The sequence below is a fragment of the Leucoraja erinacea genome, chromosome 1, assembly GCF_028641065.1.
Source record: "Leucoraja erinacea ecotype New England chromosome 1, Leri_hhj_1, whole genome shotgun sequence".
Taxonomy (NCBI): domain Eukaryota; kingdom Metazoa; phylum Chordata; class Chondrichthyes; order Rajiformes; family Rajidae; genus Leucoraja; species Leucoraja erinaceus.
In genome coordinates, this window is record NC_073377.1 from 15,399,420 (window position 1) to 15,426,140 (window position 26,721).

The window sequence follows — 26,721 nt, forward strand, 5'->3', positions numbered from 1 at the left end:
GTATAGTTTACTTCATTGTCACGGGTCCCGAGGCAATGTGAAAAGCTTTATGTTTGCATGCTATCCAGTCAGCGGAAAGACTAAACACGATTACAGTCAAGCCATCTACAGTGTGCAGATATCGGATAAAGGCAATGATGTTTAGTACGATAAAGTCCAGTAAATTCCAATTAAATATAGTTTGAGGATCTCCAATGAGGCAGATGGTAGCTCAGGACTGCTCTCTGGACCTGTGGTTGAATGATCATTGGAATTCTACAGTACAAGGAAATGCAACTACTTCTCCCATTGCATTTTGCTGCAGAGATAGGCTTGCTGCAACCAGGAGAAATCCCTTTAGTTTCCTTTTCCTCTGCTCTTTAAACAGACTCTGGGCCCTGAAGTGTTTACTGAACAACAAATCATTAGTTGCAGATTATGACTGACTTGATCCTGACCCAAGTGTCACTTCCACGGCTGCTGCTCATAAGCCTCAACTGTAGGAGAAAGCCTCGTAATCCCGAGGGCCACATGGGCAGAAAGGGCGCGGGAGGGGAACGCACAAAAACGCAGCGTAGAGCGGACTAAAATAAAAACTGTTTTTTACCAGCAATATGGAACAGATGTGAAAGTGACATTTCAAAAGAGAGCAGGATGAAGTGGACCGACCTATTTGGAAAATGAAAGTGGAGGAAATTGCTGAAAATCTCATGGGCAGAAAGGCAAAGCAACAATTCAGTTTAGGGCCAAATCAAGACAACTTGTTCCTGAGATACCCTGGGATAAGTTGGATACATGGACTTCACAACTATGCAATGTGGGCAAACAAAGAAATGGTGAAGATCATAGTGCTCGACATCCAGTGAAGTTCACATCTACCTTGCCTCTGGACAGTTGGAGTACACATACCGAGACACAGGAACTGCAGATGCTGCTTTACAAAAAAAAGGACACAAAAAGCTGGATAAGCTATGTTTTTGGTCACTGCATATCAGAGGGGGAGCAATGTGACAGCACGGTGGCGCAGCGGTGGAGTTGCTACCTTACAGCGCCAGATACCCGGGTTCGATCCTGACCATGTGTGCTGTCTGTATGGAGTTTGCATGTTCTCCCTTTGACCGCATGGGTTTCCTCCGGATGCTTCAGTTCAAAGGCATGCAGGATTGTAGATTAATTGGCTTCTGTAAATTTTATTACAGTGTAGGATAGAACTAGTGTGTAGGTGATCATTGGCCAGCACAGATTTGGTGGGCCAAAGGGCCTGTTTGCACACTAAACCAAAGATGTTGCTTGGCCCGTTGAGTTACTCGAGCACTTTGTGTCTTTCTTTGAAAACCACCATCTGCAGAGTGTTTGTTTCCGATGTCCGGTATTTGCAGACAGCAGATAGCTCTGAGTGTGAACCATTTCAATTGCAGAGTGTCGTTCATAGCCCACAGCCATCAGGCTATTAAACCTGGCTCGTCCAAAACCCTGAACATTAATAACCCATTATTTGTTATTTGCATTTTATCAGTTTATTTATTCATGTGTTTTGTAGTAAATGCCTATTATGGTCTGTGTGCTGAAGCAAAGCAAGAATTTCATTGTCCTATCTGGGACACATGCCAATAAACTTGAACTTGAACTTGATAAAGAGGAGTAATTGGGTATATTTCAACGGTAGATGCCTCAGAGGACTCCAAATGAGGCACTGTGAGCCTCAGAGGACTGTGAGCATCCTTACCAACTGCATCACAGTATGGTATGGCAACTGCTCTGTCTCCGACCGGAAGGCATTGCAGAGGGTGGTGAAAATTGCCCAACGCATCACCGGTTCCACGCTCCCCTCCATTGAGTCTGTCCAAAGCAAGCGCTGTCTGCGGAGGGCGCTCAGCATCGCCAAGGACTGCTCTCACCCCAACCATGGACTGTTTACCCTCCTACCATCCAGGAGGCGCTACAGGTCTCTCCGTTGCCGAACCAGCAGGTCGAGGAACAGCTTCTTTCTGGCGGCTGTCACTCTACTAAACAACGTACCTCGGTGACTGCCAATCACCACCCCCCCCCCCCCCCCCCCCTGGAACCCTGCCACAGACTTATTTTTTTTTTAATGCAAATCATATGCTATGTCGCTCTTACAGGGAGATGCTAAATGCATTTCGTTGTCTCTGTACTGTACACTGACAATGACAATTAAAATTGAATCTGAATCTGAATCTGAATCTGAAATGGTCTTATTCTTCAGTCACACCCAGAACACACTAGGCAAGCCACGTGGGGTAGCAGAGGTTCCCAACCAGTCGTGGCCATACATCGACAGCACGCCATGCAACCTGGAACCCGCTTGGAACCGCGTCGTCTCCTGCACGACCCGGGAAGACAGGGATCTGGAGAGGAGGACAATGAGTCGCACCCTGGCCACTCTCTCTTCTCCCCTCTCCCACCGGGCAAAAGGTACAGAAGTGTGAAAACGCTCAACTCCAGATTCAGGGACAGTTTCTTCCCAGCTGCTATCAGGCAACTGAACCATCCTATCACAACTAGAGAATACCCCTGAACTGTTATCTACCTCATCAGGGATCTTCGGACTACCTTTGATCGGATCATTCTGGCTTTACCTTGCACTAAACGTTATTCCCTTATGTATCTGTACACTGCAAATGACTCCATCTTAATCATGCATTGTCTTTCCGCGGACTGGTTAGCACGCAACAAGGCTTTTCACTGTACCTCGGTACACGTGGCAATAAACTAAACTGAACAGAAGCAACAAAGGGCTGAGGGCTTTCAGGGTGGCGGTGGACGGGGGGGGAGAGGATCAGTGCCACCAGGACAATGGGCCTTTAAGACCAAGATAAGACTGCACTCGGAGGAACTTTGAAACTTTATTGGCGCCAGAAATATGGCAACTCTTTGTGTACTGTCTCGGTGAGGTCTACTATTACACTACAATCGTTACACTTTTGTACTGGTGCGACTGTGCTTATCTCGAGTATGATTTTACTGGACGTATGCAAAACACTGTGCCTAGGCACATGTGACAATAAAGTACTACCAAGTTGCTCTGCGTCCCTCTCCCCTTCCCACTGTTAGTTCACACTCACCAGCATCCTCGGCACTTTGCTTGCTCTGGTTTGCCTTCGCCTGCAACTGGAACACAACAAATGCCCAAATTAGTTGTTAAAAAGAGCAGAGCCGTCACGATGAAATTTTCTCCAGGATAATTGATGAAGGGTTTGAAATCCGAAACGTTAACTCCACATCTCTCTCCACAGATGGCAGAGTTTTTGTACGATAACGATAAATCTTTACTCATCCCCGAAGGGAAATTTGTCTGCTGACAGTCCCAACACACAAGGTACACAAACACTTGAACTTAAAAGGGAAATCACAAAGAAAAAGACATGCGACTGTTGTCTGGCTGCCGTGGGCACAGCGCCTTCACCGGAACAAATGAACAAACACAGGCCCTGGGCAGAGGATTCTAAACTCCCCTACACTGGGTCCCTCTTTGTTCTCCCACCGTCCCTCTCAGAGGTCTTCCTGCGCCGGGTCCCCATTGTCTTCCTCCACATCCCTCACGCTCATCGACCGCGAGACCCCACCGCCACCGAGTCTCCCGCTGCCACCACTGAGGCTCCTTCGGCCCAGTCAGGCCTTGCCACCCGGCTTCTCCAGTCGCCTGGAAGGCCTGTGGGGCGTCAGGCCTACCGGGGTGAATTCTGGTCTTCGTTCTGGTCAGTGGCGGCGGCGGTGGCGCGTTTGTTCAGCGGGTGGATCAGGCCCGTGCGCGCGCCTCCCCGGGGCACTTCCGCCACCCACGCGGCTCTCCAGGACTTCCAACAACTGCAATGTTTTGCTTTTAATTTATTTTATCCAAACATAGTCTCTCCACCAGCTGGCTCCTCGCTGGGTCAAACCTTCATGCAATCCATTCCAATGGCTGGAAAATGTAGGAGTTTAAAAAAGTGAGAAGCAAAGGGTCATTTGAGTGCAAAGTTGGCAAAGGAGAAATAAAGATTTTACTATTCGCAAAGCAGGGTATGTCCAAGCTGTGCAGAAAACACAAAATGCTGTCATTGAATAAACAGTATAAATCTGAGAGGAAATTATATAGTGCCTGATCTGAATTACAGTGTTGCTGAGATACATTGCTGTCCCCTCCAGACCATGTGAGGATACAAAATAAGCAATCCCTTGACAGGAACCCGCTGTACCACCTTGACAAGAATCATTACCTCGTGTAATCGGACACCCTTCACACCACGTGAATCCTTCAACAGGTCCGCTTCACCCTATGCCCTCAATATCCCATATGTCCCCCAAGTCCCCTTCACTCCATGCATCCCTCAACAGGTCCCCTTCACCTTGTGCGTCATTCAACAGGTCCTCTCCACCCTACGTGCTGCCTCAACATGTCCCCTGTCATCACAAGCGCTCCCTCAACAGGTCCCCCATCACCCCATGTGTCCCCTAAACAGGTCCCCCCATTCCATGCATTCTTCAACAAATCCCCCATCCCATGTTCTCCCTCAACAATGCCCTTGCCATTCAGTGCGCTTCATCACAAAGGTGTTTCCAGATGGCGGCGCTGGCTTAACAGCTGCGGCCCACCTGCAGTCCGTCTGTTTTTTTTTCTTTCGTTTTGTTCCTTGTCATGTTTTAGTTAATTTTGTTTTATTAAGTTGTGTATGTATGTGGGTGGGGTGGGAGAAACAATGCTTTGGTCTCTTCCTTCGGGGGATGCGACTTTTTCTTTGGTCGTATCCCCCGTCTCCGTCTGCGCCGAGGCCTAATGGCGGATCTGGCGGCAACGGAGCTGTAGCGGCGGCAGCAGCAGCGGAGACCTGACTCGGCCCTGGAGCTGTGGCGGCGGCAGCAGCAGCAGCAGCGGTAGCGGTAGCGGTAGCGGTAGCGGTAGCGGAGACCCGACTCGGCCTCTGAGCTGTGGTGGAGGCAGCGACCACCCGCGGAGTTTGAACCGTCGCCTCAGCGCAGATGGAGAACAAAGAGGGAAGAGACAGAGACTTTAAGATTTTGCCTTCCACCACAGTGCGGAGGTGTTTGGTGAACTCACTGTGGTGGATGTTAAATTTGTGTTGACTGTGTGTTTTTGTCATTTAAAAAAAAAGAATTATATGTATGACTGCAGGGAAACAAAATGTTGTTCAGACCTAAAGGTCTGAATGACAATAAACGAATCTAATCTAATTTAAATCTAAAGTTTGCCACCATTGCACAACCCCAATGGGACACATGCCACCTGCCTCAAATACACCTTAACATAATACTGACACCCTGTCTCTGCATGGCACTCAAGCCTCTAGACTCCACTACACCTCTGCCACCCCTTCATGTGCACTCGTGTGGTCAGGGTCATCTGGCAACATATCATTAAATGTAGACCAGGGGTATGCATGGCTGCTATGAATGTTTGTCCTAGTGCACACATTTGATTGCAGTTGGGGTGTGTTTCCTCACCACCAGAACCTCGCTTCCTTTGGTTTTGTGGCTCCACACGAGCCGAATACAAAGCCAGTCACGCATAGACCGAATATCACTGCACAGAAAGCCAAGTCAAGGAATTGGTGAAAAAAAGAGCCAGCCGAACCCAAAATGCATCCGTTCATTATCAGCAGAAATGTTGTGAAACAGGACGTTCCAGAAGCTGTTGAGAAACGTTCTTACTTTCTCCTGCTGTTTGGAGTTACTGACGCCAGCGCTTCGATTTAACATCTGTTCAACCTCATCCTTTTCTTTGCATTTCTGCTCGTATGTCTTTTTGGACTGCAGTGAATGACAATGAAAAACTTAATTAACAATGATGGGAGTTTAGCCCAAGCAAGTGTGAAGTGTTTTACTTTGGGTGGTTGAATGTAAGGGGAGAGTGCAGCATTAATGGTAAGCATGATTGTTAAGTGCGATCTTGGGGTCCAAGTCCAAGTCCAAATCTTGGGTTTCGATCCGAGATGGCGCTCAACCCAGGCGACTCTTTGCGTGCTGCTCAGAGAAGTTGGGCTGCAATCACGTATTACAATTCATCTTTTAAATCTCTACTCCGACAGCACCATTTCTTACTTAATTCAAGTTATTCCCTTTATCGTGTATCTGTGCACTGTGAACGGCTCGATTGTAATCATGTATGGCTTCCCACTGACTGGTTAGCACGCAACAAAAGCTTTTAATTGTACCTTGGTACATGTGACAATGAACTAAAATCAACTCAAGGGCATAGCTCCCTGAAAGTGACAAGACAAATACATACAGTATAGTGGTAAAGAAGGCATATGGTCTGCTTGCCTACGTAGGATGGCCCTGCATATAAGAGGCAGGAAGTCATGTTACAGCTTTATAGCACTTTGGTCAGGCCGCAATTACAGTATTGTGTGCAGTTCTCGTTAACCCGTTACAGGAAGAATGTGGAATCTTTGGAGAGAGTGCAGAGAGGTTTACCAAAATGCTGCCCAGATTAGAGGAGACGGGCTATAAGAATAGGTTGGACAAACCTGGATTGTTTTCTCTGGAGCATCATGAGCTGAGGGGAGACCCGGTAGAAGTATATAAAATTATAAGAAGCACAGATAGACAGTCAGAACCTTTTCCCCCAGGGTGGAAATGTCAAAGTCAAAAGGGGGCAAAGCTTTAAGGTGAGAGGGGCAAAGTTTAAAGAAGATGTACGGGGTCAAGATTTTTTTAAACTTGCAGATTTATTTGCAAGCATACCCATGAAGCTCTTTGTAAGGACATGGGATATACTGCTGAAGATGCAATATAAATGCACACTGTTATTACATGTCTGCATTCAAAAAAGATATTCCATGTACAAGGCTAACCTGAAAATATTTTTTTTAATTTTAGATTACAGCATTGCTTCCTCATTTCTTTGGTAATTTCAATTAACTGATCTGCAATTTCCCGCCTTTAGACTTTTGTTACCTTCCAATATCACCTTTTTCATCGCTTATTCTCCACTGCCAATCTCTCTCAGAAAGATCTTTGGTCCATAACTCATCCACAGATGCTGCCTGACCTGCTGAGTGTTTCCAACACTTTCTGTTTTTATGGCAGCACGGTGGCGCAGAGATAGAGTTGCTGCCTTACTAGAGACGCACGTTTGACCCTGACCACGGGTGCTGTCTGTACGGAGTTTGTACGTTCTCCCTGTGACTGCATGGATTTTCTCCGGGTGCTCTGGTTTCCTCCCACACACCAAAGACGTACAGGTTGTGGAGGTTAATTTGGCTTCAGTAAAAATTTTAAATTGTCCCTAGCGTGTGGGTTAGTGCAAGTGTACGGGATTCGCTGGTCAGTGTGGACTCGGTGGGCCAAAGGGCCCGTTTGCAAGCTGTATCTCAAAATTAAACTAAACTAAACTAATGCAGACCTTTTGTTCCCTTCCCTCGTCCTCTCACCTCCCCTGCATCTTACAACCCCATTTTCCCTGCATCTTACAACTTATTGATCTCCAACTATTCAAAATTATGATGAAAAGTCATTGATCAGAAACATGATTTCTGTTTTTCTCATGAAGGGGAAATCATGCTTGACTAATTTTCTGGACTTTTTTGAGGATGTAACTGGGAAAATGGACAAGGGAAAACCAGTGGATGTAGTGTACCTGGACTTTCAGAAAGCATTTGATAAGGTCCCACATAGGAGATTAGTGGGCAAAATTAGGGCAGATAGTATTGGGGGTAGAGTGCTGATATGGATAGAAAATTGGTTGGCAGACAGGAAACAAAGAGTAGGGATTAATGGGTCCCTTTCAGAATGGCAGGCAGTGACTAGTGGGGTACCACAATGCTCGGTGCTGGGACCGCAGTTATTTACAATTTACAATATATGATTTAGATGAAGGGATTCAAAGTAACATTAGCAAATTTGCAGATGACACAAAGCTGTGTTAACTGTGATGAGGATGCTATGAGAATGCAGGGTGACTTGGACAGGTTGGGTGAGTGGGCAGATGCATGGCAGATGCAGTTTAATGTGGATAAATGTGAGGTTATCCACTTTGGTAGCAAAAACAGGAAGACAGACAATTATCTAAATGGTTTCAATTTGGGAAAAGGGGAAGTACAATGGGACCTGGGGGTCCATGTTCAACAGTCAATGAAAGTAAGCATGCAGGTACAGCAGGCAGTGAAGAAAGTGAATGGCATGATGGCCTCCATAACAAGAGGAGTTGAGGATAGGAGCAAAGAGGTCCTTCTGCAGTTGTACAGGGCCTTAGTGAGACTACATCTGGAGTATTGTGTGCAGTTTTGGTCCCCTAATTTGAGGAAGGTCATTCTTGCTATTGAGGGAGTGCAGTGTAGGTTTACAAGGTTAATTCCCGGGATGGCGGGACTGCCAAATGCTGAGAGAATGGAGCGGCTAGGCTTGTATACTCTGGAGTTTAGAAGGATGAGAAGATATCTTATTGAAACATATAAGATTATTAAGCGTTTGGACATGCTAGAGGCAGAAAACCTGTTCTCGGTGTTGGGGGAGTCCAGAACCAGGGGCCACAGCTTAAGAATAATGGGTAAGCCATTTAGAACGGAGATGAGGAAACACTTTTTCCATAGAGAGTTGTGAGTCTGCAGAATTCTCTGCCTCAAAGGGCGGTGGAGGCCGGTTCTCTGGATACTTTCAAGAGAGAGCTAGATAGGGCTCTTAAAGATAGCGGTCAGGGGATATGGGGAGAAGGCAGGAGCGTGGTACATGATTGGGGATGATCAGCCATGACCACATTGAATGGCGGTGCTGGCTCAAAGGGCCGAGTGGCCTACTCCTGTATCTATTGTCTATTGTCAGATGATTACAGGCCTGTTCAGTTTTTAAAGCATTTTCTAAATTATCAAATATTCACAAATTGTAATGGTACAGACTTAACATTAACGGACAAGCAAAGTGTCAGTTTGCTCAAATTCTTTCAGGAAAGCTAATTAAGAACCAAAGAGGAAGGTCTTACATCCATTGTTTTCTTGTAGAACATTATCTTCTGTTTGTGCAAATTTTCCATGGAATGTTCAATCTAAAAAGACAAAAGAAACAGCATAACTGGAAGGAACTTATAACTATTATACACTTATAATTATAAACTTAAAAGTTTTTAATCGAGACATTGCATAATTATAAACTTTTAATTAATTAATGCCTTCCAGCATTAATAACCTCTGGAATAAGCTCCAATCAGCATTGATGGGGCCACAGTGGAAATGGTTGAGAGCTTTGAATTGAATTGAATAAATTGTCACGTGACAAGTCACAGTGAAATTCTTTGCTTGCAAACCTCGCCAAGGTATGCAAGGTATAAAGTTACAAATCTTAGCCCCCCCCCCCCCCCCTCCCCATGCCAGTTCCCCGTTGTTCTCCTCCCTCCTCACCATGACGGTCCCCTCACGCCGGCTCTTCCATTGTCTATTGATCTTCCCCCCTTCCTCGCGGTAGTCCCCCCATGCTGGGTCCCCATTGCCTATGACCTGCACTTGTAGCTACAATATCTTGGTCCAGTTGAATTTCTGGGTAATGGTGGTGCCCCAGGATATTGATAGTAGGAAAGTTGGCAAAGATAATGACTTTGAAATGCATAGTGTAGGCAATTAGACTCTTTCTTGTTACATTTGGTTATTTCCAGGCACTTTCATGGAACAAATATTATTTGCCACTTTATCAACCCATTCTTGGATGTTCAAGTCAAGTCAAGTCAAGTCAAGTCAAGTTTATTTGTCACATACACATACGAGATGTGCAGTGAAATGAAAGTGGCAATGCTCGCGGACCTTTGTGCAAACGACAAACAACCAAACAAACTATAAACACAATCATAACACACATATTCTTTTACATAATAAATAATGGAAGGAAAAACGTTCAGTAGAGTTAGTCCCTGGTGAGATAGGTGTTTACAGTCCGAATGGCCTCTGGGAAGAAACTCCTTCTCAACCTCTCCGTTCTCACCACATGGCAACGGAGGCGTTTGCCTGACCGTTGCAGCTGGAACAGTCCGTTGCAGGGGTGGAAGGGGTCTCTCATGATATTGTTGGCTCTGGAGTTGCACCTCCTGATGTATAGTTCCTGCAGGGGGGCAAGTGAAGTTCCCATAGTGCATTCGGCCGAACGCACTACTCTCTGCAGAGCCTTCTTGTCCTTGGCAGAGCAATTCCCAAACCAGATGGTAATGTTCCCGGACAAGATGCTTTCCACCGCCGCTACGTAGAAGCACTGGAGGATCCTCGGAGACACTCTAAATTTCCTCAATTGCCTGAGGTGGTAAAGGCGCTGCCTTGCCTTACTCATGAGTGCTGAGGCGTGTGATGCCCATGTCATATCCTCAGAGATGTGGACTCCCAGATATTTAAAACAGTTCACCCTATCCACAGGATCCCCATTTATCCTCAATGGATTTTGCTACACGTAGGCATGGGCTGCTTCATTTACTGAGGAGCTGTGTATAGAATTGGGCCTTGCACAGTCATCAGTGAACACTCTCACTATTAACTTTTTCATAATTTTAAATATAGAAAATTATGAGAGGCACAGACAGGGTAGACAATCAAAGCCTTGTTCCCCCAGGGTGGAAATATCAAAGGCAAGTGGCCATTGCTTTAAGATGAGAAGAGCAAAGTTGCAATGAAATATGCGGCAACAGTTTTTTTCTTACACACAGAGGGTGGTGGGTGCCTGAAATGTACATCCAGGGTTGGTGGTGGTGGAGGCAGATGTAATCGTGGTTGTTAAGAGTCTTTTAGATAGGTACATGGATATGAGATTGATCATCAGTCACAGTTTTGACTGAACGTGGTTGCGAGTAACTCAGCCTTCCCTTCAACCCTCATTGTCTGGACCCCGTCATCACTAACCATGAAGATGTTCTTTGAACACAGAATATTACAGCACAGGAATAGGCCCTTCAGCTCACGGCTGTGCCGAACATGATGCCGACCAACGAACAGACACAATAGTGGCATTCAAGAGGTTTTTTCAGAAGCAAACATGGAAATGCAGGGAATCAAGAGATAAGGACCATGTGCAGGCAGAAGAGATCAGTTCAGCTAGGCACCACGGTCAGCACAAGCATTTTCTACTGTTCTATGTTCTTATCAACCTGCATATAATCCATGTCTTACCATTCAATACACATTCTTGTGCATGTCTAAAAGTTTGTTAAATGCAACTATCGTATCTGCCTTCACTACCATCCAGCAGCATGGTCCAGGCACTCACCACCCTCTGTGTGGAAAAACTTGCCACACACATCTCCTTTAAACATTGTCCCTCTCACCGTAAAACTACGTGCACAAGTATTTGTTATTTCCATCCTGGGAAAAGGTATTTTATTTAAGTCTTTGCCTTCTGCTAATTAACAACCAGTTTTGGCAACATTACATAGCTTTGATCTGTTTCACTGGAGGTTAGATCACCGAGCTCTGCCATTATACACTGTTTTTGTTGTTCAGTATACATGTAATCCTTGATGTAGCTTCATCGGACTCATCATTTATGGCTGTGCCTTTTGTTATTCCAGTTTGGGTTTATTTTTGTTATGTGCAACAGGGGACAGTGAAAAACTTTGTTTTAATTGCCACCCAACAAGATCAGATCTACCATACATAAATACGATCGTCAAACTCAAGTACAATAGATAGAGCTAAGGGGAAGATACAGAGTGCACAATATAGTTCCCAGCATTGTAATGCATCAGTTCCATAGACAATGTGCTATGTCGACACAATGGGGTAGAGATGAATTGGACAGTAGCCTAGCTTATGGAAGGACTGTTAAAAAGCCCGAGTCTGGTGGTGCGTGTTGTTATGCCCCTGTCCCACTTAGGAAACCTGAACGAAAACCTCTAAAGACTTTGAGCCCCACCCAAGGTTTCCATGTGGTACCCGGAGGTTCCCGGAGGTTTTTGTCAGTCTCCCTACCTGCTTCCACTACCTGCTACCTCCGGCAACCACCTGCAACCTCCGGGAACCGCACGGAAACCTTGGGTGGGGCTCAAAGTCTCCAAAGTTTTCCGTTCAGGTTTCTTAAGTGGGACAGGGGCATTAAGCTTATAACCATATAACCATATAACAATTACAGCACGGAAACAGGCCATCTCGACCCTTCTAGTCCGTGCAGTGCCTCTGTACCTTCTGCCAGATGGGTGCAGGAAGAAGAAATGCTCGGGGTGGGACAAGTCTTTCATTACGTTGGCTGCTTCTCCGAGGCAGCGTGAAGTGTTGATGGAGACAATGGTGGGGAGTCTAGTCTGGGTAACTGTGATAGACTGGGCAAGATGTACTACTCTCTTGAGATTTCTTGGGTCTATTCCCAAACCAAGCTGAGATGCGACCCAATGGTATGACTCGCCCTTTACTCAGCAATGGTGGAGTGAGAGATGCACTGGATCATGAGGTGGTTACAGTACATTTCTGCTGCTGCTGAGGGTCCACAAAGATGCCCAGTTTTCTGCAGCCCTGAGCCCTGTGCGGAGTGACACATCACCCGCCCGAGCCACCAACACCAGCCTCCACTGGGAGCTACTGCACAGTGTACAATGGTTCACTCTGCACGGAGCTGTTCCATTGCTGTGGCAGTGCCAACAATGGGCAAAGATTCATGGCTGGTGTCCAGTAGAAAGGTCGGCAACAGCACAGAGAGCAAGAATTTGTGCCAAGTTTCTTGCATAGTCAATGTGTTTGCTAACATACACCTGTAGAACTCCCTTGCACTGTGACAGCTATGTATTCTCCCCAGGTTTCTTCAATGCTGTCAGTAATGGATATTCAAAACACTAATAAATTGGGGCAGCACGGTGGAAGAGTCGGTGCCATACAGTACCAGAGACCCGGGTTTGATCCTCACCATGGGTGCTGTCTGTACGTTCTCCCAGTGACCACATGGGATTTCTCCGGGTGCTCCGGTTGCCTCCCACATTCCAGAGATGTACAAGTTTGTAGGTTAATTGGTCCCTGTAAATTATTCCGTGTGTAGGATAGTGCTTGTGTATGGGGATCGCTGGACGGCGCAGACTCAATGGGCCAATGGACCTGCTTTTATGCCCTATCTCCAAAGTCTAAAGAAAAGTTTAACACTGGTTTCATTTTCACTCTCATCACTGGGAATGCCTCGAGTAATGAGAGTGTTACTCATGGATTTTTCATTGGTATTCAACAGTCAAAACAATGTTCCCCATTGGTGCCGCAAAATTGTAAGTACATATCGAAAGAAGAAAGCAACTAATTAAGTAGCCCTGGGCCAGAGGGTGTGAGAAGGTTATGCTTCTCCATTACTGTCATAAGTACACGATATTTGTCAACTTCTCCCTTTGCCATGGAACCCGAATCAGTCACTTTATCCGCAAACCTACGTGCTTCTTTTGTGATTTTGGATGTGTTTGTGCTCAGGGCCCCTGATCTAAGCAAACATACTGCTCAGCAAGATCAGCACTCAGCAATCCCAGATTAGCTGGAGAGACACATACAGTCGCTGGCTCGGCAGCTTCTACAGCCGTACACCTGCAGAGAGCACATTGACTGGTTACATCACGGCCTGGTTCGACGCCCAGGAACAACCAATTCTGGAGTATGGGGTACAATTTTGGTCGCCTAATTATAGGAAGGATGTCAACAAAATAGAGAGAGTACAGAGGAGATTTACTAGAATGTTGCCTGGGTTTCAGCAACTAAGTTACAGAGAAAGGTTGAACAAGTTAGGGCTTTATTCTGTGGAGCGCAGAAGGTTAAGGGGGGACTTGATAGAGGTCTTTAAAATGATGAGAGGGATAGACAGAGTTGACGTGGATAAGCTTTTCCCATTGAGAGTAGGGAAGATTCAAACAAGGGGACATGACTTGAGAATTAAGGGACAGAAGTTTAGGGGTAACATGAGGGAGAACTTCTTTACTCAGAGAGTGGTAGCTGTGTGGAATGAGCTTCCAGTGAAGGTGGTGGAGGCAGGTTCGTTTTTATCATTTAAAATAAATTGGATAGTTATATGGACGGGAAAGGTATGGAGGGTTATGGTCTGAATGCAGGTATATGGGACTAGGGGAGAATATGTGTTCGGCACGGACTAGAAGGGTCGAGATGGCCTGTTTCCGTGCTGTAATTGTTATATGGTTAAATGATCTGAAGAGTGGTGAACACCTTCGATGGTGGACACATCAATACCTGTATTGATCTCCCCACCATCGAATGGATCTACAAAAAGGCAGCCAGCATCATCCGCAGTGGTGGACTGGGTCTAAAAATATTGGTTGCCAGGAGACAAAGGGGGCCCACTTCATCAGGGGCCCACGATATAGGGGGCCCACTTCATCAGGGGCCCACTTGCCATCGGGCAAGCTGACACCCTGGCCAGTCCGCCACTGATCATCGGAGACCCACACCACTCTGACCACACTCTCATTTCACTCCTGCTGTTGGGAAGAAAGTACGGGAATCTGAAAATTGTAACGTCCAGGTTCAGCAGCAGCTTCTTCTCTGCAACCATCAGGCTAATAAACACTACAACCTCCAAATAAGCTCTGAATTACATAGATCTGGGGATGGACGGACGTACACACATACACATATTCATTATATATAGAACTTTTTGTGTGTGCATGTATTATGGTAGTTGCAGAGTAGAATGTCTACATATCCGTTGTGCTGCTGCAAGTAAGCATTTCATTGTTCTGTTTCGGGGCAAATGACGATAAACGGGACTGAGGTGGAGCGCATCTCCAACTACAAATTCCTCGGGGTACACATCTCTGAGGGTCTGTCCTGGTCCCTCAATACCGCCAAACTGATTAAAAAGGCACAGGCGCCTCTACTTTCTGAGGAGGCTTAAGAAAGTTCACCTGTCCCCCCAGATCCTGTCCAACTTCTACCGCTGTACCATCGAAAGCATCCTGACCACCTGCTTCACGGTATGGTACAGCAGCTGCACCACAGCTGACAGGAAGGCACTGCAACGGGTGGTGAAAACCGCTCATCATCGGTGCCCCGCTCCCTGCCATGGCTGCCCTCCACCGCACACGGTGTCTGAGACGGGCTGGCAAAATCATTAAGGGCCCTTCACACCCCAACCATGGACTATTTGCCCTCCTTCCATCAGGGAGGCAGTACAGGAGCCTCAGGTCTCGCACCAGCAGGCTGAGAACCAGCTTCTTCCAAAATACCATTACCCTGCTGAACTCACAGGCCCGGCGCTTGCTATCTTTTATCTGTATATATTTATTTGCCTATGCACTAGATCAATATATCCTCATTTGTATATATAGTTTTAACCAGCATTTTACTACTTTGTGCTCTGGTTAGATGCTAAACTGCATTTCATTGTACCTGTACTTGTATTTGTGCAATGACAATAGAGTTGAATCTAATCTAATCTAATAAAGCGCTCTCGACTCGCTCTGGACTCCTGAAACCACAGCAACAGGAGACCACCATTAGGCCCCTTGCGCATATTCACACATCCAGTTAGATTGCACTGTTGAAAGGGGAAAGTTGAACTTGTCACCCTACCTCAGTACACTGAAGTGAACTGAAACACGAGCTGGGGACGCCACAATTTGCATGGCCTAGAGTTTGCTGTCAAAATAATGGCGAACCTAATCACATTCTCCAGCACATACAGGCAAACCACACAGAGATTTCAACAAAGGGCATTTGCAATTGGAAACCAAAGTTGTTGTCCGCAATGCTCTGCTCCACCATTGGCTTAGAAAATCAGACCTCAGTGTCCACCACCACGCCCACATCAATGGCAAATGGCAGATAACTTATAGACTAAGGCTTTCAATATTTTAATCCACTGCTCGGAAACCTCTCTGGTCATGAATGAACTATCACAGGCACAGAGATTCACTCCAAATATTCTCAGAAACTTAAAAAAAAATGCAATATGTTGCATATTTTCTTTATATTTTTCCATTTATCTCCAATTCTCTCCTTTAAACCAGTCTTTCTTTCTTTCCTACGTTCTCACCTTATTTACATGAATTTACTTTCATTTCCAGTCCTTGTATGTTAAATTCATAAACTTTGTGTTTGCTTTTCCTTTGTTTATTGAGTATGTCTGTCTCTCTTCACTGTGGCAATTATTGTGCGCTCCTACAGAAATCTGACACGTCTCACGTTTAAAAAGCAAGTGGGGAAGACAAATCTAAATTACAGCAGACCAAATTAAAAATGGTGTAGCAAATAACAGTCCGACTTGACTTATTTGCTCAGTTGTGAACTTGTCACCTCCGGCACATGCAAGCAGGTTGCTGGTGAATACACATATTGTCTGAACACTGTTGGCTCAAGTTACTCAGTAAATTGTTGGAGCTATGAGCTGACAAGTCTCTAGCCAGATGGACCTCAAGTCTAAACCGCTATTCAATCATGGCTGATCTATCATTCCCTCTCAATCCCATCCCATGACACACGCACTAATCAAATATTTGTCAATCCCCATCTTAAAAATAGTTCCATTTAGTTTAGTCACATGTTAGGAAGGATGTCAACAAAATAGAGAGAGTACAGAGTAGATTTACTAGAATGTTGCCTGGGTTTCAGCAACTAAGTTACAGAGAAAGGTTGACCAAGTTAGGGCTTTTTATTCTTTGGAGCACAGAAGGTTAAGGGGGGACTTGATAGAGGTCTTTAAAATGATGAGAGGGATAGACAGAGTTGACGTGGATAAGCTTTTCCCACTGAGAGTAGGGAAGATTCAAACAAGGGGACATGACTTGAGAATTAAGGGACAGAAGTTTAGGGGTAACATGAGGGGGAACTTCTTTACTCAGAGAGTGGTGGCTGTGTGGAATGAGCTTCCAGTGAAGGTGGTGGAGGCAGGTTCGTTTTTATCATTTAAAAATAAATTGGATAGTTATATGGACGGGAAAGGTATGGAGGGTTATGGTCTGAATGCAGGTGTATGGGACTAGGGGAGAATACGTGTTCGGCACGGACTAGAAGGGTCGAGATGGCCTGTTTCCGTGCTGTAATTGTTATATGGTGTTATATGTAAAGCTACAGTGAAAAGCTTTTGTTGCGTGCGAAACAGCCAGCGGAAGGACTATACATGATTACAAGTGAACCGTTCAGTGTACAGATACATGATAAGGGAATAACGTTTAGTGCTAAGTATCATAGTTAAACTAAGAAAGGTTGCTGTAGGAGTAGAGATTTTAAAGTATGGAGCGATTGTAATATGTGATTGCAAATCTTCTCCTATTTCTAGCACACAAATAGTCGCCTGGGTTGGGCACTATCTTGGAAACACGTATCCATTGACTCAGCCTCCACAGCCGTCTGTGGCAATGAATTCCACAGTATCCCCACCCTCTGACAAAACAAATTCCTCCTCATCTTTATAAAGGTACGCCCTTTTATTCTGAGGCTATGGCCTCTGGTCCAAGACTCTACCACTAGTGGAAACATCCTCTCCACATTCACTCTATCCGGGCCTTTCACTATTCAGTGAGTTCTGATGAGGTCCCCCCCTTATCTTTCTAAAGTCCAGCGAGTTCAGGCCCAGTGCCTTCAAACACTCATCATATGTTAACCCAATCATTCCTGGGATCATTCTTGTAAACCTCCTCTGGACCCTCTCCAACACCAATACAACCTTCCTCAGATATGAGGCCCTAAATTGCTCAGTAATCCAAATCTTTACCGAAGCCAATGTGATTGTTGATGCATTGGTTTAATCGTCCCAAATTTTTCAAGATCCATCAGCAAATCAACAAGATCAGCAAATATAGTTCCTTTATTCAAAAAGGGAGGAGACAAAGAGCAGGCAGTAGCTACAGGCTATTAAGCTTTAACATCCGTCATAGGCAAAATGTTGGAAGCTTCATTAAAGACATTACAGCAGGGCACTTAAAAACCATTCTGAGTAATCAGACAAAGTCAACAGCTTTGAAAAAGGAAAGTATGAAGGGATCTGGGTGACTCACCAGCAACCAGGAGATCCAGTAGATCTGAGCAGACCGAGCGCAAGTGTTCAGCGAAACGGTTGCCGAGTCGGTACTTAATCTCTCCTACTTTCAGGAAGCCAGAATCAAGAACACCGTATGCAGTAGACGAGGCCACCAAGGCCCACAGTATCATCTGGTTGTTAACCATTTTAACTCCACTTCCCATTCCCACTCTGACCTTTCTGTCCTGGGTCTCGTCCATTGCCAGAGTGAGGCCATGGAGGGGACCCATGGATTTAACATCGCGGACCCTCTTGCCGGGGGTCGCTGGAAAAGTGCTCCGACGGCTGGCCTGCGGCCTACAACATCTTGGAGCCTCAGTCTGTGGAGCTTTTGGCAGCAAGCGTGGAGCGGACCTTCCATCGTGGAACGTGCGATTTCTCGTCGGGGGTCGCCGGAGAAGAGCTCCGACCGCCGGCCTGCGGCCCACAACATCTGGAAGCCACAGTCTCCGGTAAGGAGGTGGCCGATTTGGGCCGCGGGATGTGCTTGACCTGTCCCGACGTCGGTGTTCCGACCATCCCGACCAGAGGGCTTGAACATCAGGCCGTCCGTAGCGGCGACCACGGAGGTTCAGGGCCCCGACCACGGGTGAACAAGGGAGGAGGAGGAGGAGGACTGTGTGGACTGTGTTGCCTTCCACCACTGTGAAGAATGCAGTGGTGGATGTCTGGGTTGAATTATGTTGTGTATTATGTCATTTTTTAAATTGTAACGCTGCATGGTAAATTCATTTCACTGCGCCTTATGGTGCATGTGACAAATAAATTTGAATAAATTAGATTAGATTAGATTAGATTCCTTTATTGTCATTCAGACCTTTTGGTCTGAACAAAATTTTGTTGTCTGCAGACATACATATAATAATAAATAACAAAACAAATTAACATCCACCACAGTGAGTTCCCCAAGCACCTCCTCATTGTGATGGAGGCAAAAGTCTTAGTCTCTGTCTCTTCCCTCCTTGTACTCCCTCTGCGCTGAGGCAGATCCAGGCCAAAGATGTTGCCCTCCAGTCCAGCGGACCTCCGTGGTGATGTCGCCGCTGCCTCAGCTCCGAGTTGGGCCACTGTTGAAAGCTGGAACGCCGCCTCAGCGAGTCGGGCCACCGCTGCATCAGCTCCGAGTCCCGTAGCCTCAACTCCGAGTGGGGCCACCGCCGCCTCAGCCCCGAAGTCGGCCAGCCTAGTCCTGGCTGGCTCTGACTCCGGAGCCTCGAGGTCGGTCACAGTTGGAGACCGCCAGCTCCGCCATTAGGCCTCAGCGCAGACGGAGGCAGAGAAGGGGGATACGAGAAGAAAAAGTCGCATTCCCCCCCTGAAGGAAGAGACTAAAAAACATGTTTCACCCCCTCCCCCCACACATAACACAACCTAATAAACTAAAATTTAACTAAAACAAGACAAAAAAAAACACCAAAAAAAGTAAAAACAGACGGACTGCAGGCGAGCCGCTGCTGTTCAACAGCGCCACCACTTCCGATCTTGAATTTGAACTTAAACATGCAAACAGACAGAACAGCACCTCAAATTCCACCTTAGTAGCTTACAACCCAACCGTACTAACATTAAACTCTCTGATTTGAAGTGGCCTCGAACAATTCCCCCCTCCCCTGTGCCCCACCTGAACTTGCACCCATTTCTCCCCTCCATCTACATTCCTTTCTCTGGCTTCACAATTCTCAACTCTTCAATCCTTTTGTCCCACACCACCTGATTTTTTTTTCATTTAATAGTCTTTATCCAACCATCCGCCTATCAAACAAAAACCCCTCGCCTGTATTCACCAATCAGTTAATTTTCACACAAAATGCTGGAGTAAGTGAGCGGGGAAGGCAGTACCTTTGGAGAGAAGGAATGAGTGACACTTCGGGTCCAGACCCTTCAGACTCTTCTTGACCCAAAACATTACCCATTCCTTCTCTTCAGAGATGCTGCCTGTTCCGCTGAATTACTCCAGCATTTTGTGTCTATCTTGTTTAAACCAGCATCTGCAGTTCCTTCCTACACATTTCATCTATTGCTTGCCGCACATTGTGCTGCCCCTCCTCTCTTCCAGCTTTCTCTCCCCCCGCCACATCCCCACTCCCACAATCAGTCTGAAAAAGGGTCCTGATGCCAAACGTCACCCATCCATGCTCTCCAGAGGTTCTGCCGGACCCACTGAGTTACTCCAGCACTTTGAGAGTATTTTTAAATTAAGAAAGCTGTTATTTATTGCTGGATGTACTGAATACCAAAGGAGGTGAGACATATCTGAAATACTATTTACATTATTAGTCGCCCTATTGAAGTAAAAAATGCTATAAGTATTGTCAGCAGGGCGGCACAGTGGTAGAGTTGCTGCCTTATTGTGCTTACAGCGTCAGAGACCTCTGTTCAATCCCAACTGCTGGTGTTGTCCGTACGGAGTTTGTACGTTCTCCTCGTGACCGCGTGGGTTTTCTCCGAGAACTTCGGTTTCCTCCCACACTCCAAAGACGTACAGGTTTGTAGGTTAATTGGCTTGGTATAAAAACTTTTTTTTTTTTTTTTTAAATAAATTTTCCCTGGTGTCGGATAGTGTTAATGTGCAGGGATCGCTGGTCAGTGCGTACTCGATGGTCCGAAAGGCCAGTTTCCGCACTGTATCTCTAAACTAAACTAAAACTAAGTAGTTCCAAGAAAGCTGGGAAACCAGTTCAGAGAGTGGTTCAGAGAAACGTTACTGAATTATAACTGGAATGGAAGGGGTTGACTCATGACAAAAGGTTTGACAGACCAGGCTTGCATCTGCTGGACTTTAGAATAGCCAGAGGAGTCTTGATTAAAACATGCAGGTTGTAAAGATCCCCGACATGGTGGATGTGAAGAGGATGCTTGCCTTTTGTACGAAAATCTAGAATTAAGGGTCGCTGGTTAGAAATAAATGGTCACCCATTTATTACAGAGATGAGCACCAATATTTTTCCTGCTAGAGGGCCGAACTTTAAGTATCCTTTTAAGTTAATTCAGTTCAGTTTAGTTTATTGTCACGTGTACCAACGTACAGTGGAAAGCTTTTGTTGCCTATTAACCAGCCATAGAAAGTCAATACATGATTACAATTGAGCCATTCACAGTGTACAGATATATGATAGTTAGTGCAAGATAAAGCCAATAAAGTCCGATCAAAGATAGTCCGAGGGTCACCAATGAGGGAGAGTATTCAGAGGGATTCGTGAATTTAGATGGACAAGGGCTGATTAGGGATAGTCAGTGTGGTTTTGTACGTGGGAGGTCGTGTCTCATGAATCTGATTGAGTTTTTTCATGATGCGACCAAAAAGGTTGATGAGGAGATGTTGTATAAATCGATTTTCAGTAAGGCATTAGGACAAGGTTCCACATGGTCGGCTGCTATAGAAGGTTAGATCGCACGGGATCCAAGGAGAGATAGCTGAGTGGATGGAAAATTAGCTTCATGGAAGGAAGCAGAGGGTGATGGTGGAAGGTTGTTTTTCAGACTGGAGGCCTGTGACTAGTAGTGTGCCTCAGGATTTGTTGCTGGGCCCATTGCTGATCTTCATCTATATCAATGATTTGGATAAGAATTAACTTGGCATGATTAACAAATTTGTAGATGACACAAAAGTAGGTGGTTTTGTAGTAATGAAGATGGTTGTCAAAAATTGCAGCAGGATCTTGATCGATTGGCCAGGGTGGGCTGAGGAATGGTTAACTGGAATTTAATACGGAGAAATGCGAGGTGCGACATTTTGGGATGTCCAACATGGGCAGGACCTATACAGTGGATGGTGGGACTCTGGGGAGTGTTGTAAAACAGAGAGATCTAGGAACATCGTTGCTTGAAATCAGCATCGTGGGTAGATAAGGTGGTCAAAAAGGCTTTCGGCACTTTGGCCTTCATCAGTCAGATCACTGAGTATAGAAGTTGGGAGGTCATGTTGCAGTTGTATAAGATGTTGGTGAGGCCACAGAGTATTGTGTTCAGTTTTGAGCACCATGTTATAGGAACAATATGTTGTCAAGCTGGGAGTCAAATAGTATGTTTGAACCAACCCACACCATTAATCTCAAGTGGACAATAAATATTCAATGGCAGCACTTTGAACAATAGCAGGGGTAGGTGTTTCAAGCCAAAAGGGGAGCAAGGATGCGAATGTGGGGGCTTCATCAGCTGTTCTGTGCGATATTTGTCCTCAATGTGTAATACCTGACAACATTGAGAAACAATGCACTGAGGCTTTATATGCTGCTAATACTGTTAACCCTGCTAATATTGTGAGCAATTTTGGGCACCATATCCGAGGAAGGATGTGCTGGCTCTGGAGAGGGTCCAGAGGAGGTTTACAAGAATGATCCCAGGAATGAGTAGGATGAGCATTTGTCAGCACTGGGCCTGTACTCACTGGAGTTTAGAAGAATGAGGGGGGACCTCATTGAAACGTACAGAATAATGAAAGGCTTGGATAGAGTGGATGTGGAGAGGATGTTTCCACTAGTGGTAGCGTCTAGGACTAGTGGTCATAGCCTCAAGGACGTTCTTTTAGGAAGGAGATGAGGAGAAATGTCTTTAGTCAGAGGGTGGTGAATCTGTGGAATTCTTTGCCACAGAAGGCTGCGGAGGCCACATCAGTGGATATTTTAAGGCAGAGATAGATAGATTGTTGATTAGTACAGGTGTCAGAGGTTATGGGGACAAGAATACTCGCTAGAATTTAGAAGATTGAGGGGGGATCTTATAGAAACTTACAAAATTCTTAAGGGGTTGGACAGGCTAGATGCAGGAAGATTGTTCCCGATGTTGGAGAAGTCCAGAACAAGGGGTCACAGTTTAAGGATAAGGGAGAAATCTTTTAGGACCGAGATGAGAAAAACATTTTTCACACAGAGAGTGGTGAATCTCTGGAATTCTCTGCCACAGAAGGTAGTTGAGGCCAGTTCATTGGCTATATTTAAGAGGGAGTTAGATGTGGCCCTTGTGGCTAAAGGGGTCAGGGGGTATGGAGAGAAGGCAGGTACAGGATACTGAGTTGGATCATCAGCCATGATCATATTGAATGACAGTGCAGGCTCGAAGTGCCAAATGGCCTACTCCTGCACCCAATTTCTATGTTTCTATGTTTCTAAGAGAGAGAGAGAGATAGATCAGCCATGATTGAATGGCGGAGTAGACTTGATAGGCTGAATGGACTAATTCTACTCTTATTCCTTGTGATCTTATGACCTTTCTTTGTGAGTGTATTTAGTGAAAGTTGCTCCACGTACAGTGAAATGCTCTGGGACTTCCAGGAAGAGTTCTTCAGTGTTATATGAAAGTGCCTTTCTTTACAGTGGAAATCCAGTCGTTTGTGCTCCTAGTAGAATCAAGGAAGTGCAGAGGTTGTGATTGTTGCACAGTGAGTGGAAGACTCTTCAACAATCGCAGTGGATAAGGAGTGACTATAGAAGGACCCCGACCCAAAACATCACCTATCCACGTTCTCCTGAGATGCTGCCTGGCCCACCCAGCTACTCCAGCACTCTGTGTCTTAGTTTGTGTTACTGTCGCCTTGACACAGACTGCTTCAGGCAAGCAAACCTATCTAAAGACAGGGTTTCTATTCAATATCAAATACCATCAACAACTTACACAGATATCTGAAACTGAACAAAAACTCAAGCCATCATGAACCCTGACTAGTCAGGGAACATGGACATAAAAAGATGGAATAACTCAGCGGGTCAGCCAACATCTCTGGAGAAAGGAACAGGTGAAATGTTTGGGTCAAGACTCTCTTTCAGACTCTAAGAGAAGAAGTCTATGGAGGTCAGAGTGACTGTGATCGTCATAGAGCTATGTAGCATGGAAACTGGCCCTGCGGCCCAACTCATCCATGCCGGCCAGGTTGCTTAAGAATAAGGGGTTGGCCATTTAGGACTGAGATGAGGAAAAACATTTTCACCCAGAGAGTTGGGAATCTGTGGAATTCTCTGCCACAGAAGGCAGTGGAGGCCAAATTACTGGATGTTTTTAAGAGGATTTGCACTTGCTTGCACATGGCTCATATCCCTTCATGCCTTTCCTGTCCCCATCTGCATTGCCTTTTAAATGTTGTAACTGTACCCGCCTCAAGCATTACCCTTCGGGTAATGATAGTCCACAACACTGGTGTCCTGCAAGGATGTGCCCTCAGCCCTGTGACACACCCCTTATAAACTCACAACAGCACGGCCAAATTCTGCTCTTACTGCATTTACAGGTTTGCAGATGACAACACCGGATATAGACCTTCAGCTCAGAGACATTAGGTTAGACGAACTACGTACCAATGTCTGATTATGGGAGTGTGTAGGGCAGTGGTTCCCAACCTTAGGTGGCCATGCCCCACCTAATCACCTCTAAAATCCTGATGTGTCCCCCCCCCCCCCCCCCCCCCCCCCCCCATGTGGTGATATATAATTTTGATAGCATTGATAGATTTTAGTACCTCATTAAGTACAGGAGAAATATTTTTCGACACTAAGTTCTCTCTATGAATAACACAGTGCGCAAGAAGCATTTCCGGATTCTCATCTTTCATCAATTTTAAGCAGCCATTTTTCTTGCCCATCATAACAGGAGCACCATCAGCTGCACAAGATGTTGTTCTCCATTGGTATATTATTGACATCTAAGTAGTGTTTTAGTTTATTATATATATCAGTGGCGGTAGTGGTGGTCTCTAACGATTTGCAGAATAACATTTCTTCAATTGAGAAATATAAAAGTGGATAAGTCTCCAGGTCCGGACAGGATATTCCCTAGGACATTGAGGGAAGTTAGTGTAGAAATAGCAGGGGCTATGGCAGAAATATTTCAAATGTCATTAGAAACGGGAATAGTGCCGGAGGATTGGCGTACTGCGCATGTTGTTCCATTGTTTAAAAGGGGGTCTAAGAGTAAACCTAGCAATTATAGACCTGTTAGTTTGACGTCAGTGGTGGGCAAATTAATGGAAAGAATACTTAGAGATAATATATATAAGCATCTGGATAAACAGGGTCTGATTAGGAACAGTCAACATGGATTTGTGCCCGGAAGGTCATGTTTAACTAATCTTGCATTTTTTGAAGATGTTACTCAGGAAATTGATGAGGGTAAAGCAGTGGATGTTGTGTATATGGACTTCAGTAAGGCCTTTGACAAGGTTCCTCATGGAAGGTTGGTTAAGAAGGTTCAATGGTTGGGTATTAATGGTGGAGTAGCAAGATGGATTCAACAGTGGCTGAATGCGAGTTGCCAGAGAGTAATGGTGGATGGTTGTTTGTCAGGTTGGAGGCCAGTGACGAGTGGGATGCCACAGGGAGAGAGTCTACAGAGAGATTTATGCCAGTTGGAAGAGTGGGCTGAAAGATGGCAGATGGAGTTTAATGCTGATAAGTGTGAGGTGCTACATCTTGGCAGGACAAATCAAAATAGGACGTACATGGTAAATGGTAGGGAATTGAAGAATGTAGGTGAACAGAGGGATCTGGGAATAACTGTGCACAGTTCCCTGAAAGTGGAATCTCATGTAGATAGGGTGGTAAAGAAAGCTTTTGGTGTGCTGGCCTTTATAAATCAGAGCATTGAGTATAGAAGTTGGGATGTAATGTTAAAATTGTACAAGGCATTGGTGAGGTCAATTTTGGAGTATGGTGTACAATTTTGGTCGCCTAATTATAGGAAGGATGTCAACAAAATAGAGAGAGTACAGAGGAGATTTACTAGAATGTTGCCTGGGTTTCAGCAACTAAGTTACAGAGAAAGGTTGAACAAGTTAGGGCTTTATTCTTTGGAGCGCAGAAGGTTAAGGGGGGACTTGATAGAGGTTTTTAAAATGATGAGAGGGATAGACAGAGTTGACGTGGAAAAGTTTTTCCCACTGAGAGTAGGGAAGATTCAAACAAGGGGACATGACTTGAGAATTAAGGGACAGAAGTTTAGGGGTAACATGAGGGGGAACTTCTTTACTCAGAGAGTGGTGGCTGTGTGGAATGAGCTTCCAGTGAAGGTGGTGGAGGCAGGTTCGTTTTTATCATTTAAAAATAAATTGGATAGTTATATGGATGGGAAGGGAATGGAGGGTTATGGTCTGAGCGCAGGTGTATGGGACTAGGGGAGATTATGTGTTCGGCACGGACTAGAAGGGTCGAGATGGCCTGTTTCCGTGCTGTAATTGTTATTATAAAAAACAAATTGCCCCCCTTAAAAAACAAATTGCCCCCCTGTGGGGCGTACGCCCCACGTTGGGTACCACTGGTGTAGGGGGTCACCTGAAATGAACGGAATTGGGAGTCTGCCGGGTACCACCCGCTGCGTGTAGACCTGGGGGACCCCCCAAGGAGCCAAAAAATGGGTGCTAAATAGATGTGAGGTACCACTTAAATCCACTACCATGTGTGCTCACTGCCACGCCTAAATCAACAACACAAACGGCAGACATTTTTCCCACTGCAAAAGGCCCGCCAGGCCCCCCACATAGGGGGTAAAAAATGGGCTAGCATATAGGCGGGCAAGGTACCACTCAAAAATAATGGCAAATTAACAAGTTTTCATAGAGTACAAAATGGGTTACGCCAGACAAATAGTCGGCTGCACTACAGGTACCAGACACCCCAAAAATGGACACCCTAGACCCTGCTGTCCAACTAGGCTAGCCTAGATATTGTGAGTACCAGCTAAAACCAAGTTTAAATCATCTACCACACCTTGGGGAATATAAAGCGACCTATGACAGAACAATTATCTGCTGCATTGAGGCCCACCAGACCCCCTAAATGGGCCCTTGGGCCAATCTAGGCTAGCCTAGATATTAAAAGTACCAGCTAAAATCAGGTTTAGATGATC

General features: G+C 45.6%; 1 protein-coding gene across 1 annotated transcript in view; it reads right to left on the minus strand.

Moving 5' to 3' along the window:
* pstpip2 (proline-serine-threonine phosphatase interacting protein 2) overlaps positions 1-26,721 on the minus strand; it is a 124,274-nt gene that overhangs the window by 28,875 nt on the left and 68,678 nt on the right. Inside the window, exons 6-8 of the mRNA XM_055654827.1 lie at positions 8,918-8,980; positions 5,650-5,748; positions 3,066-3,111 (exon numbers count right to left, since the gene is read on the minus strand). Coding sequence (XP_055510802.1) covers positions 3,066-3,111; positions 5,650-5,748; positions 8,918-8,980 — 208 coding nt within the window. The remainder of the gene's footprint in view (positions 1-3,065; positions 3,112-5,649; positions 5,749-8,917; positions 8,981-26,721) is intronic.